Source organism: Barbatula barbatula (genome assembly GCF_947034865.1).
Source record: "Barbatula barbatula genome assembly, chromosome: 17".
In the NCBI taxonomy this organism is placed as follows: Eukaryota; Metazoa; Chordata; class Actinopteri; order Cypriniformes; family Nemacheilidae; genus Barbatula; species Barbatula barbatula.
The window spans coordinates 1,303,038-1,316,568 of record NC_136780.1 but is presented as its reverse complement, the minus strand read 5'-3'; the positions used below and the strand labels follow the sequence as shown (position 1 = coordinate 1,316,568).

At 37.0% G+C, this 13,531-nt stretch overlaps 2 protein-coding genes across 2 annotated transcripts; both read right to left on the bottom strand.

Moving 5' to 3' along the window:
* Positions 1–2,089: 2,089 nt before the first annotated feature.
* LOC306906350 (uncharacterized protein) lies at positions 2,090–4,769 on the bottom strand. The gene is made up of 3 exons (XM_079477668.1): positions 4,196–4,769; positions 3,301–3,443; positions 2,090–2,975 (listed from the first exon to the last, which is right to left on the bottom strand). The coding sequence occupies exons 1-3, from the start codon at positions 4,638–4,640 to the stop codon at positions 2,940–2,942; spliced, it is 624 nt and encodes a 207-aa protein (XP_079333794.1). The 5' UTR covers positions 4,641–4,769; the 3' UTR covers positions 2,090–2,939.
* Positions 4,770–7,316: 2,547 nt separating this feature from the next.
* Positions 7,317–11,434, bottom strand: LOC306906271 (uncharacterized protein). The gene is made up of 5 exons (XM_079477536.1): positions 11,232–11,434; positions 9,549–9,875; positions 9,277–9,386; positions 8,788–8,869; positions 7,317–8,705 (listed from the first exon to the last, which is right to left on the bottom strand). The coding sequence occupies exons 1-5, from the start codon at positions 11,275–11,277 to the stop codon at positions 8,695–8,697; spliced, it is 576 nt and encodes a 191-aa protein (XP_079333662.1). The 5' UTR covers positions 11,278–11,434; the 3' UTR covers positions 7,317–8,694.
* Between the last annotated feature and the right edge of the window lie 2,097 nt (positions 11,435–13,531).

Sequence of the window (13,531 nt, the reverse complement as noted above, 5' to 3'; positions counted from 1 at the left end):
TGTCACTCAGACATGCCGCGATGCGAGCAGCGACCGTCGGATCGTCCGGTTGAAATGACAAGTAGAGTTGTGTGTCGTCCGCATAGCAGTGATAGGAGAAGCCAGGAGGATGTGATGATTGAAAACGTGTTTACACCAAAACGTGTATATATGTACTACTGTGTAAATAGAAGCGAGCTGAAAGCTAAAAGGGGTCGAGACATGAAGGAGTCTGGGATGCTTAGATTCAGTTATAAGATGTATGATATGAATGTATTTACAACACTATTAACATCATGAAACGTGAAACAGGTCACTTCACACAAATACAGATGAAAAGTACATTTTATATTTGTGCTTGTGTGCTTTTAAGTTATTTTTTTATATTTTACTTTGTTTTAAAAATGAAAGTAACATCTTCTGGGTAAAGACCTTGTAACTTACAGGCAGCTTTGTCTCACTTCCTCTATCTCGCCTCTCATCTCATCTGTTTAAACCACAGACCAGCCCGTGCAGAGCTGCAGTTAAAGATAAAACCTAAATCAAAGGCCATAATTCATGCACATGTTTGTTGAGAAGTACAGAATGAAACGTTTTGCTTTGGCAAAGACTTTGGTCTGTTCCACCCGATAAAGTTCATTAATACATTTTTTATTGTGTTCATTCTTTATAAAACACATTTTCCGTTGCTACAGCGGCTGGAGAGGCTGATGATATTGTTAAAGTAATGGAAGGAAATCTCATCAGACTCAACACAGATGCCAGACAACTCAAGGGAAACATACAAATACTGTGGACTTTTGAAAACGGCAAACAAAGTTCGCGCATCGCCCAGTATCACGGGAAGATTTACAGCCATTATGATGAAAGGTTCATTGGTAGAGTAGAGTTGGACCAGCACACGGGAAGTTTAAACATCTCAAACATCAGCACAGACGATTCTGGACTGTATAAGGCTTTAATCGTCATCAACAAACAGATTTCAACAAAGAAGTACAAAGTGGATGTTTATGGTAAGATCTTGTCAATGTGGAAGTATTAATAATATTGTGATGTTTTTATTTACGATTTACAAACTTACAATCAGTCTTCTTGTCCTAAAGCTCCTGTTTCTGTTCCTGACATTAAGAGCAGCTCACACGAGACTATGCAACAACCTCCAGGTAAGATCATCAGTCGCTTCAAAAAATGATGATATTGAAATATACTACAGTATGTACTACATTTTATCAATTCACTACAGTTAATACTACAGAGAGAAGGCACAAGATTTTTTTTAAACATTTACAATACATTTAACTATACTAATGCTTATTCCAGGTACATCACAGAATATGGATGATTTCTGCACTGTTGTCTGTTCTGTTAAAAACGATCGAGACGTCTTCATCTCATGGTATAAAGGAGAAGAAATAATGAATCAGAGCAGTAGTTTTGATCTCAGCATTAATCTCAGTTTACCTTTAAAACTTCATTATAATGATACAGAATCATACAGCTGCACGGCTGCAAATCCAGTGAGCAATAAAAGCATCCGTCTACACACGAAACACCTCTGTCCACATTATGAAGGTAAAACAACACAGAAGTCTCTTCCTACCACAACCACATCTGTGCAACTTCCATGTTTAAACACAGATAAAACATTTACTGAGAATGTGTATGTGTATGAGAATGATTCTAGCAGAATCTCTTGGTCTACAGACTGTCTGCAGCATTGTGGAGATGTTGAGGTTCTGATCCGCTTGATTCTGTCTGTTCTGGTGGGAATTGCTACTATTGTGTTTCTTGTTGAGCACATGAGGTGGACTCAAAAAATGATTATTTCTTCTGATGATGAAATGTGTATGAGACACCAAAAGGTGTAAACCGGAGCAGGTTGGTGTTTGGCTTTTTAATAATCAATGTACATTTATGGAGTCATGCTGAGCTGTAGATTATTTAATTGTCAGAAAGGTTGGAATCTCCTGAAATAGACAGTGTGCGCAAACATTTAAACAAAAAGAAACGAACAACTTGTAAGAGCCGTGTTTTAAAGGGGATGGACACTAAGCTAGATCATTTTTGCAGTGAGACGCAAACGTTTGGTTTGTTTTTCCTGTTTATTTTTGTAACATGTTCATACGTAACAATAACGAAAATATTTAAATTAAACATGTGTGGTATCTTCATTGTATTTGTTTAAAAATAATTGCAAAGAATAATAAATAGTATAAAAATGATGTGAGAAAATAAATACACATTTAATACAAAAATAAAAGAAGGGTTTCAGTCTTCCAATCAAATAAAAATGTTTTCTTATTCCTAGAAAACACAACATCTGTAAGATGTCTGCTTAAGATCTGGAAAACTTCTGTTTGTAAAATCATCTACTAAACGTCTTAGAAAAGTCAGTTTCCCTTTAGAAATCCTACACATCTGACTGGAGACATCTCAGAGATGTATTGCAGATGAACAAACAATCAAAAAAGTTGTTTTGCAGATGTAAATGACATCAAATAGATCTCCAAGATGCATGTGTGCTAATAGTCTAGGATCTCTGTTCATTTAATCACATTCACGTGTCATCGTGTTCTTTTTTCACTGGCTCACTTTTGGCTTCATTAAAGGTGAAGTCATATCTTTCACTGACACAATGGCAAACAATGTTTACAGGTTCACACACACTCCTGCACCCCCACCCATTATTCTCTAGGAATATCCAGCTGTATAAACAATCAGATCAATGTTCACCCTCAGAATCCAAAGGATATTTACAGCTGATAAGACACGCTAAACTGAAATTTCTTGTTCTCCCAGTCAGGTCAGTCGAGTAGACGTGTGATGTGTACCAGAGGACCATAAACTATCTCTGTGCACTTTAAATCCTCATCACCTTCATTCAGAAACAGTCCAGATGTACAGTAGTTGATCGAGAAGATCCTTCTCAACAGCTTGTATAGTTCTGCTGGATGCAGAGTTTATGGCACTTCATCCGGGACGCTCTGAAACATCCCCTAAATTAACATAAAAACACTGTTATAGGACATAATAAACCAGATTAGCTCATCATTTCATTGTTAAGTGGATAAACAGTTAGAATTTACATTCTGTCAATTCATATTGTTCAAACCCTCTGCTTTGACATAGAAGACTAAATGAAACTTATAGTTCACCTTTACTGTATAAAAAAGAAAAGCATCAGCAATCTTTCAAATGTTGCAGAAGAAAGGAAGTCGAACAGGTTTATTATGTCATGAGAGTGTGAAATGACGATTTTTCATTTCACAATCATATTAATGAGAGGTCACATCTCAACACATTTCCAGCAATAATACTTGCCTTCCTATGGTATGTGCGGTATATGGCACCAATGATGAGAGCCAAGACCACGATGCCCACAGTAGCAGCTATACCCGCAGTTACTGGTTTACTGATGATGTAATAACGAGGAGATTCTGGGATGTTGGGCCTGAGTGTAGATTCTGTAAAAGACAAGACTGTTAGTGTTGTTTCTTAACCTATTTTAGATTGGCATTTACATAAATGCGCACAGGGAAAGGTTACCTGGCTACCTGGCATTATCTTTAAATGCTATTACACGCTGACCTGGCAAATGCCAAGAAACACCAACATTCTTAGTCGGCCTGTGAACTGTGAATACGTTCTCAAAAAAATATAATATCATGAAAAATGCCAATGTATTTTCTCTCATTTCAGAAAGTAAAACCAATATATTATATAGATTCATTACATATAGAGTGAAATATTTCAAGACTTTATTGCTTGAATTTTTGATGATTATGGCTTACAGATGATGGAAACCCAAAATTCCAAAATTCAGTTGGTTTTACATTCTGAAATGAGTGACACATTTTCCCGAAATATTTTTTTTACATGCACCTGTAAATGTAACAAAACTTTAACTGACAATATAAACTGAATAACAACTTAAATGATTGTGACGTTACATTGTAGCTGGACCTGAACGACAGAGTTTACTTCAGTTCAATTATCAGACACGCCCACTCATATGACACGAGCATGTTGGGTCTCGGATGATAACAAATCCCACCCACTAGTTACGTCACTCACACGTTTTTCTCTCTAAAAATCTTTCTCTTTAAAATCTTTGCTTACATCACAATAAACCAAAGCATTAGTGTGCATCCCATATACAGTATGAGATAAGGGACTGTCGAGTTACGTATGATGACGCAATTACAGCTTTACTCACCGAGTACAGTTATGACGTACATCCAGTTTTCGTTGCGCGTGCCACAGTGAACGTAAACTTTGTATCGCCCCGTTTGGTTGCGGGTGGCGTTCACGAGGAAGATTGTCACATTCTGTGCGTCGTATCGAATTAAAACAGCAGGTCCCGAGCATTCATTCGTGCAGTTGTTATCGTAACAGGACAGCTGTGCGATCAGATCTTCCGATGCTCCGTGCAGTCGGCTGGTCAGAATCTGGGGGTCTTGCTCCGATAGAATGGTCGTGGTGTAGACGGTGAGGTTTCCTCCTTCGACCACTGATAACTCGACCTCGGTGTCGTCAGAAGCAGCTTCTTTAGAGACACTTTCATTGTAATTCTGCGCTGAGAGCGCGTGTGCAAACGAGCGTGACTGACCGGCGAAACCCGTTAAAAGCAGAAAAGAAAAGATGATCTTAAAGTCAAACATTCTGATCTGTTTGGTGGTCTTGTTTCCACTTGATGAAGAGATAAATGCAGATTTACAGAAGTCCTCGAGCACGACGGGCGTTTTGAAGTAGAGGTGAATTCCAACTATCACATGCGAGGAATCTGATTCGTCGAAGGAGTAACTTTAAAAAAAGACCTGATGCAAGTCTGCGTCTGTGTTGGGAAATCAATGTGACGACCGGCTTCCATTTAAACAACATGTTTCCGAACAAGTATTAAATCTGACACGAACTGTAGCATAAAAGTTATTTATCTCAAATTGCGCTAAGAACACTCGTTCTACTGTAAAGCGTAGAAGGAAACTCGTAGAAGGAAACATCTCTATTTGTTTTGTAAATGATTTATCTATATGATGATGCATTTGTGAAAATGCTAATATATGCAATTGCGAGTCACGTTTTTTACAGTAGGTCGATTCATGTTTGTTTGCTTTGTAAACATCAGCGTGATTTACCTGTCATGTAACCATTGTATAATCATTCAACTGTTTTTCAATAGATGCATATGAAACCATCTGCATCAACAAGGCTGGGGTGTATTCCAGAAAGCAGGTTATGTGACTTACCTGGGTAAGTTAAGGAGTAAGTAAGCGGATAACCTCTGCTTTCGGTTCCAAAAACGGAGGTAACTTTCGGGTTATGTAAGTAACCATAGCAACTGACTCTCTGAGGATAACCTGCTCCGGAGCAGGTTATGTTGCAGGGTTAGTTTGTTTCAGAGAGGTTTCTGAGCATGGCGTGCCCTTTTGATGAGAGGCACAGATTATACAGGGTTTTTTTCGCCATGAGAGGGTGATAAAACCACGTATCGATGTGTTCTCTTATCCTAAGGAAGGAGCGCTATTGTCTTTCAAGGCAGTCGTTAATTTATTTAACAAACCTACTAAAACCACACATATCAAACGTGACAAACCGCGGGTCAGCGCTTGGCGCCAGACAAATTCTTTGTATTGCTCTGCGCTTTTTTGCTACGGGGACTTTTCTCTACAATGTGGGCGATGCAGAGCATGTGGGAAAGGTGACAGTGTGTAGAGCTGTTCGTACAGTATGCATGGCACTGAAACGTTTTCTACACACTATTGTACAGTTCCCTGGCCATAAACCTGTGCGCTTTATTAAAGAAGAATTCCACAGGGTGGCAGGTTTGCTCTCAGAAATTCTTTCATCAACTTCAATTAAATGACATTTCTTAGTAGGTTTATTTTGACTGCACACACATACACGTAAAGGCTACACAGACTTTTTAAACTTGTAATCTTAATTTCAGGGTTCCCAAATGTGATCGGGTGCATTAATGGCACCCACATTCCAATTAAAGCTCCATCAATCAATGAGGGAGACTATGTTAATAGGATATAGTATAAAGTATAAAGTTGTATAAAGTTGTGGCCTAATGGTTAGAGCGTTGGGCTTGTAATCAGAAGGTTGCCGGTTCTAATCTCAGTGTCAGCAGGTCATGACTGAAGGGCCCTTGAGCAAAGACACCTTACCCCTGATTGCTCTGCAGTAATGTGCCACTGTATATAAAAAAAAAAACTACTTGTAAGTCGCTTTGGATAAAAGCGTCTGCCAAATGAATAAATGTAAATGAGTAAAGGATTTGTGTTTTATTTTAAGTAATTGATTTATAGAAGTGGCAAATTGATAATTCATGTTGTTATTTTTAATAAATAGAAATAAATATAGAACAGATTAAACATATTTCCAATAGACAATTACATGAATACATGTTTTGAGATAAACCACAAAATGACTGGCAATGATGTCACTGATTTAACTGGAAGGCACATCATCAAGTCAGGAGACCTCCTTCCTGGAACATTCTTCCTAACTCTGTCTGGTCAACCACACCCTCACAACCTTCAAAAAGCTCCTTAAAACCATCTCTTCTGTGAATACTTGTCAAATTAAGAAAAAAACTACACTAACCCTCTCTCTTCTCTCAACAGGTAGTGGTCTAGCTTTTGTTGAAACTATAGTAACTTTGTATTAGCACCTATCTTACTATAGCTTTTGTTAGACGTATTGCTTATTGCTCCCTCAATTCTTTACAAGTCGCTTTGGATAAAAGCGTCTGCTAAATGACTAAAAGTTAACTCAAGAAAAATATACTTCATCAGTATCCCAGGGATATTTACACACAAAGTCATTTAAAGTAAAAAAACTGATGATTTAAAGCAGATAGGAAGTGTAAATGAGGAGATAAACCACAAAATGACTGGCAATGATGACACAGATTTAACTGGAAGGCAAACTCAAGACAAATATACTTCATCAGTATCCCAGGGACATTTACACTCATTACATTGACATGTATGACGATTAAATACATTGCTAATATAACTTGCAACTATTGGGTTTAATAATCTCCCATAGTTCCACATGGCCCTCATGAGCACTGTATTATTATTGCCCTTGTCTTTGAACCTCTCATATACGCACCAATCTCCAGGTGGGATCTTTGTCTTGATGTCTAAAATCTCTTGGTGACTGCATCCGCATCTGTTCTCAAATTCCCTGATGTCCTGTTAATTTACTTTATTACCAAACAAAAATCTGATTTATTCTACGAAGGTTCACAAACTATTACTAATGCAATACACACACAACCGTGCAAATTTATAGGGCCAGTTGACTAAATGATCTGAAAAATATTTGATTTGAAGGCAAATTAAAAGAGATTTTATTTAAACCTTTTGTATTGGATTGTTTAATTCAATTCAATTTCATTTATATAGCGTTTTTTTATTTGCTTATATAACAATGTGCATTGTTCCATAGCAGCTAGAAAATAAGAAAAACACAAAAATGGTAAAACACAGCACAGGGTGATTATAGAACAACACAAGGTGATTTTGGTAAATAATATCTCATAAATGCAGCCTTCCGGTGGATTATTTAGTATATTTTGCATTAAGTGAATGCTTGGCTGAAAATATGTCTGTAATCTAGATTTAAATTTGGAGAGTGTGTCTGACCCTCGAATAGTGTCGGGAAGGCTATTCCAGAGTTTAGGTGCTACGGATGAGAAAGCTCGACCAAAACATTCTGTCCCATAGCTGTTGTACAAAACAAACTGCCTTGAACTTGTCTATAAAGTGATAAAGTGACTCACTAGGAAAGTTACAGGAAATAAGAGCAGAAAAAATAAGAACATACAGAAATTAATAAACACACAAATATAAATATAAACACAACGTAATAAATATGAACACAAAGAAATAAATACATACACAAAGAAATAAAACCAAGATTCACAAAAAAATAAAAATAAAATGTAAATAAAATAAAGGCAGTAGGAATGTTCTTTAATGCAACAGTCTAAAATGTATTTTTAACAGTCTCAAATAATTTTAAGACCATGGTTATTTTGACAGTGATTGTACAGTACTATCTTTAAAAATTAAGGTGCTACAAAAGGTTCCTCACTTCAATGCCACAGAAGAATCATTTTTGGTTCCCTAAAGAACCAAGGTTCTTATTTATAACATCTTGATAACCTCAAGAACCTTTTTCCACGACAAAGAACTTTCTATGAAACAAAAAGGTTCTTTGAGGAATCATTCAGCCAAAGGGATCTGCCTTATGAAGCTCCACTTTTTTAAAAAGTGTATGAGGTACTAATAATAGCTTTAAAAAGGATAGATCATTGATAGATACAGTGTCCAGCACTTTGCATTTACATTTAGAATATAAGCATGTGATACGTTCCCTGAACAACTTTTACGGTCACATGCTGAAGGAGATTTTGTGCTGGCAATAAATAAAAAAAACTACAAGAACAGCACCTCAGGTAAATCAAGGGATCTTTGATCAATGTCTTCATGTTGGACCATATGTATAGTTATCAAAACGTGACACTTGTCCAGGTCAATGACAACTAAAAGGTAACACGCCACTGTAATGCTAACTGTTGGAAATTTGTATAATGAATCCAGTAATAATTTCATCACTCAATGGGTTCTTTTTTGTTTTTTGTCACGTCAGGCAAAGTACTTGCTGTGGGTTGTGGTCCTGATGCTGTCCAGCTTTTTTTCATCCTTGACCTGCATACAAGACATAAACAACAAACTAACTTGAAGATTTTTGCAAATCATGCGAGATTATAAAACATGTGTAGTTCCACACCTGAGTGGTCCCGCTGTCTCATCATCACTTCGTTTTCTGGTTGAGGAGTCTGTGTATTCTCAGTCCCCCGTGAATGAATACACTGCAATTAATCGGTATCGTTAATGTTTCCCTTCAAAACTAAATAATCGAGGTAAAACGATTATTGTGCAGGATTTTATTTAGCAAGGATCCTCTCTTTTCTTGTGGTATAAATCCACAGTGCATCCCTTTCCTTCGTTCAGCTGTGCTATTTTTTAACATTTATTTTTCAGTTGAATTCACAGTTTAAAACTAAAAGCCAAGGTTTTTTCTATGTTGTTTCAAAAGTTAATGAGTAATAGTGTTAAATAATCGGGATCTCAGTATTGGGCTAAATAATTATGAGTCCTACAAAATCAACAAAAAAAGACTTAGTACAGTACAAAACATCATACCAGGTGAAACACATTGACATCAATGGAATTTGTTTTTAAAATCTACAAAAACATAGTCGGTAATAATACTTGCCCTTCTGCATAATGTAAAGAATAAGACACCAATGATGAACAACAATATAGTTGCACCTATGCCCAGTGTAACCCTGTCAATGTAGGAGGAAGGACGTTTTGGGGGTGGCTCTGTAAATGATCAAAAGAAACAGAACTACGTATAATTCACACCATTACAATAAGTAAAGGTTATAAAAGTAATGACTAAGAACAATAACAGGGCTAGTTTCCAAACATTACTCCCATATGTCTGAGATGTTGTGATAATGTTTTTTATAGTATGGCCCCTACCATATACAGTAACATTAAAAAACTTGTCTTTGGGATGTTTGCTGCTTAGGTCTCTGACTTTGTAAAGGCCCGTCTGACTGCGGGTGATGTTCAGCAGGATGAGCGTCACATTCTCCTCATTGAATTCCAGCAAAACTCCAGATGTCCAGTAATTGGGTAAACACTTCAGAAAATGGCATGTTAACTGTGCAAGTAGAACCTCTGAAGTGCCATTAAGAGTAAACAAAAATTGAGGGTCTTTATCCAGTTTAGGGAGTTTAGTTGAGATTGTGCAATTGTTACCCGCTTGCACCTCTTGTGACACAATATCATTGTCAACAACAGCCCCTACGAAAACAAAAGAGAGATTCTTAATGTGAATATGCAAAGATACATTCAGGGAAATATAACTTTGTACTTTGTGGAGAACCCCTTGTTGGCAAGCACAGAGGTCAGATATTTCTGATAGTTGGTCACCAGGTTTGCACATATGTCCTACATTTGGATACATTTGAGTCCACTCAGATTTTCTATAGGACTAGGGTCTAGAGACTGGCTAGGACATTTAATGTGCTTTTCCTTAAGTCACTCTTTGGTTGTCTTTGCAATATGTTTTGGGTCCTTGTCATGTTAAAGGCACATCCACGTCCCATCTTCAGTGATCTAGTTAAGGGGAGGAGGTTCTTTCCCAATATTTAACTGTACATTATTTCCAAGTAATAATAAATAATCGCACCAACAGTTGTTCCTTCTAACCAAGCTTCTATCTGTTCAAGGTGTTTGCAGGTCAATATTCATCGTGACTATCTCTGTAGGATTTGTTTTTTTACCATGAGTATGGTTTTCTACCAGTGTATTTAATTACATTTCTAATTCTGTAGGTTGTATATTAAACCTCCATTTCGTTCCTTAAGAAACTACTTTTATTTGGTTTTGCGAAAACGGACTTTGCAATGCATCGGCTTTACTTTGAACGGTTGCTGATGTAGTCATATTAATGGTGACTCCTTTAAATGTAGAAACTGCATAATCTTTAAAAAATCCTGTTTAACACTTCAGTACACATTAACCACGATAAATCATTTGCATTAGAGGATGAAGCTCTGCTGTGACGGGTAGAGAATAAAACGTTAGGCCCACATTTACACGTCCAATATTTCATGTAATATAAACCTTTTAAATGAATGTAGTTCAAACATATGTTAAAAGAGGTAGAAAAGACCTATCCTGAAAGGCAAATGGAGAAAGGCCTTTCCAAACTAAACTGTAGGAGGAGGCTGAGGATCAGAAAGACATTTTTAAGAAGTACAGTCAGTATAACATTGAGTCTAAATATTTTGAAGTATTTTATTATGTAAATAATTTTTAAGTTATAATAAGAATGTAAATGTGTGATTGTGAACAATATGTCACAGGTGATCACATAATAAAGTCTTGGAAACCTTCAGCCTGGGATTTAAACTTGCAACCTTTGAGTTTTAAGTCTGGCTCTTTAAACTTCTGGCCACATCTACCCAACGCATCAGATATTGCCTAATAAAAGCACAAACACTTTTGTTTTTTTCAGTCTGTATATCATTTAGTTTCCTATACTTACCGTATTCTTATTTGTTTTCTTATTGTATGTTTAGCTTTACCTTCTTGAATGTATTCATTCAAACTCAAACTAAGCGACTCGCTGTCGAAGAGGAAGTTTAAACTTACCTGAGTATAAGTGCAAAAGAACGGCCAACAGGCTCAACCAAAACATCTTGGTCAAAGTTTAGTTGCTCGATGATGGTTCATCGTTGTTGTTTATTTATTTGTAAAGTTTTACGAAGTTCACGTGCTCATATGTAAGTTCTCTTCTTCTTATCAAAAGCGTTTGGCATTTAACTCTTAGAAGCATTTTACCGCCACCTATTGGTTAGGAGTTTGGGTCCGACTCTTTGTATTTCTTCGCTTCTACTCCCTAAATTATTTTATATAACCCTGTGTTCTTCAAATATCCCAATAAACACCTGAAGCTTTTATTACTTGTCCCAAAATTGTAACCAAATAAAAATGTATTGATGTCCGTAAGTTCAGAAATGACATTTCTCCTTTCATTATAAAATGTTGGACATCTCAATATAACATGTTCTTTTGACATTTGACAATATGACATTTCCAGCTTCATGCCGTTCTATTGATTTATTACTGTTAAGAGCAGAGCACCTGAGGGAGAGAGGAAATTCAGACCTGACGGGAGAGATAAAGGGTCCTGGTGGTATTGATGGGAGGATGGATGGATGGGTGGATGGGTGGGTGGAAGGATGGGAGGATGGATGGATGGATGGGTGGATGGGTGGACGTATGGAAGGATGGATGGATGAATGGATGGAAGGATGGATGGAAGGAAGGATGAATGGATGGATGGATGGATGGATGGAAGGATTGATGGATGCGCAAGTTCATTTGAACATCTATGGATTTACCCGGACTGTGACTAAACTCTGCAATGAGTTTTGTGCTCTTTTGTGCGCATTAATCCTGGATACCAGTGCTTCCTCGTGAAGACTGCATTTACTTCCCATGTGGATGTATTGGCCGTGTAATCTCCCAGAGATTTGTTTCTTGGACAAAAACGGGAAATGGTTTCTAATTTTATTGTGTATGAGTGGTTGTGTTCAATATGCAAGGTTATAACAATCATACTGCATATGTGCTGAGCATGGGGAATGCAAAATTGTATCACTGTGAGAAATGAATTGTGTGTGCTCACGTCACGATTCCTATTTGGGTAGTTTTGGTAGTGCGGTGCATTTATAAATCACTTGAGTGAAGTGTATGCTCATTCCCTTAGTCACCAGATGAAGTCATTCAAAGCTGCGTGTCCATGTGTCCATATGTGTGTCCGTGCGCCGTGTGTGTCCTTATTCAAATAACAGTATTATAATTATCCAGATTGAAGTGTGAATAAACGTGATATTCTTTTCTTAAACTCTTACGTGCTTTGTACCCTGTCCTCCACAAATGTATTCTCTTCAAAGCGCATCCTCTTAAGAGGTTCATTACAGCATCAAGCGTATTTGTAGTCACTACAGGACTGAAGTGTGTTTTCAGATTTGATTGAAGATTATAAAGGCACAGCAATATTAAAATGAGAACGACCTTCAATAAACACTTCAATATTTCAGGAAAAAATATGCGTTGTAATTTCACTGGGAATGTGAGCATTTAGCTGCACCTTCTGCACACACATCAGATTACATTTACATTAATCAATTTGGCAGATGCTTTTATCCAAAGCACTTACATTGCATTATCCTATACATTTTGTTTCTAAGTATGTGCAATACCCGGGATCCAACCCATGACCTTGGCGTCATGCCACCTTCTGCACACACATCAGATTACAGGATTATTTTATTCACTAAATTATCCCAAATTTAATTAGAATTTTAATGTGCTTTTTACAACGTTTTATTGTTTCAATGTAGATTTTCAGGAAGACAAAATGAACACAACAGTTAGTTTAGTATTTAATAACGACCAGGCCAGCTTTGGTCTTGGTTGCTGATGGAGATTGCTTGAGTTGGGATAATCAGTCTAATCCACATCCTCTCACAATAGGATGGCACGTGAAGATCAGTTGCATCTTGTGTAGAATAGCCTACATAAAGAAATTATCAAAATTGACCCTGATTCTACACGGATATACATGACTTTCTTCCATTTCATTCATGAAAACATGACGTTCTTACACTGCATCTACACCGGACGGGACATGACAAAAGACATCACTTATTGGAACCCATTATTATTTAAAATGTTGTCCACACTGGATGCGGAGCGGCGCATGCGCCTGTCACGTCCGGTGTATGACCTCACTGTGCATGTTCAGAAAAAAATGAGCATACTTACAAAGGAACAAAAGGAAGCAATGCACAAATTACATGTCAATCACAAATAATGATGTTTTAAAATAATTAAAGTAATTTTTCTGTCAAGTCAAGTCAGCTTTATTCATATAGCGCTTTTTA

What these genes read in the sequence shown, in the direction of transcription:
- LOC306906350 (XM_079477668.1), bottom strand. Translation starts at nt 4,640, where the DNA reads ATGTTTGACTTTAAGATCATCTTTTCTTTTCTGCTTTTAACGGGTTTC. An exon ending in GTACGTCATAACTGTACTCG is followed by an intron (nt 3,444 to 4,195) that starts GTGAGTAAAGCT and finishes TGTCTTTTACAG; the next exon opens with AATCTACACTCAGGCCCAAC. An exon ending in ACCGCACATACCATAGGAAG is followed by an intron (nt 2,976 to 3,300) that starts GCAAGTATTATT and finishes ATGTTAATTTAG; the next exon opens with GGGATGTTTCAGAGCGTCCC.
- LOC306906271 (XM_079477536.1), bottom strand. Translation starts at nt 11,277, where the DNA reads ATGTTTTGGTTGAGCCTGTTGGCCGTTCTTTTGCACTTATACTCAG. An exon ending in TCTTTTGCACTTATACTCAG is followed by an intron (nt 9,876 to 11,231) that starts GTAAGTTTAAAC and finishes TTGTTTTCGTAG; the next exon opens with GGGCTGTTGTTGACAATGAT. An exon ending in TTTTAATGTTACTGTATATG is followed by an intron (nt 9,387 to 9,548) that starts GTAGGGGCCATA and finishes GATCATTTACAG; the next exon opens with AGCCACCCCCAAAACGTCCT.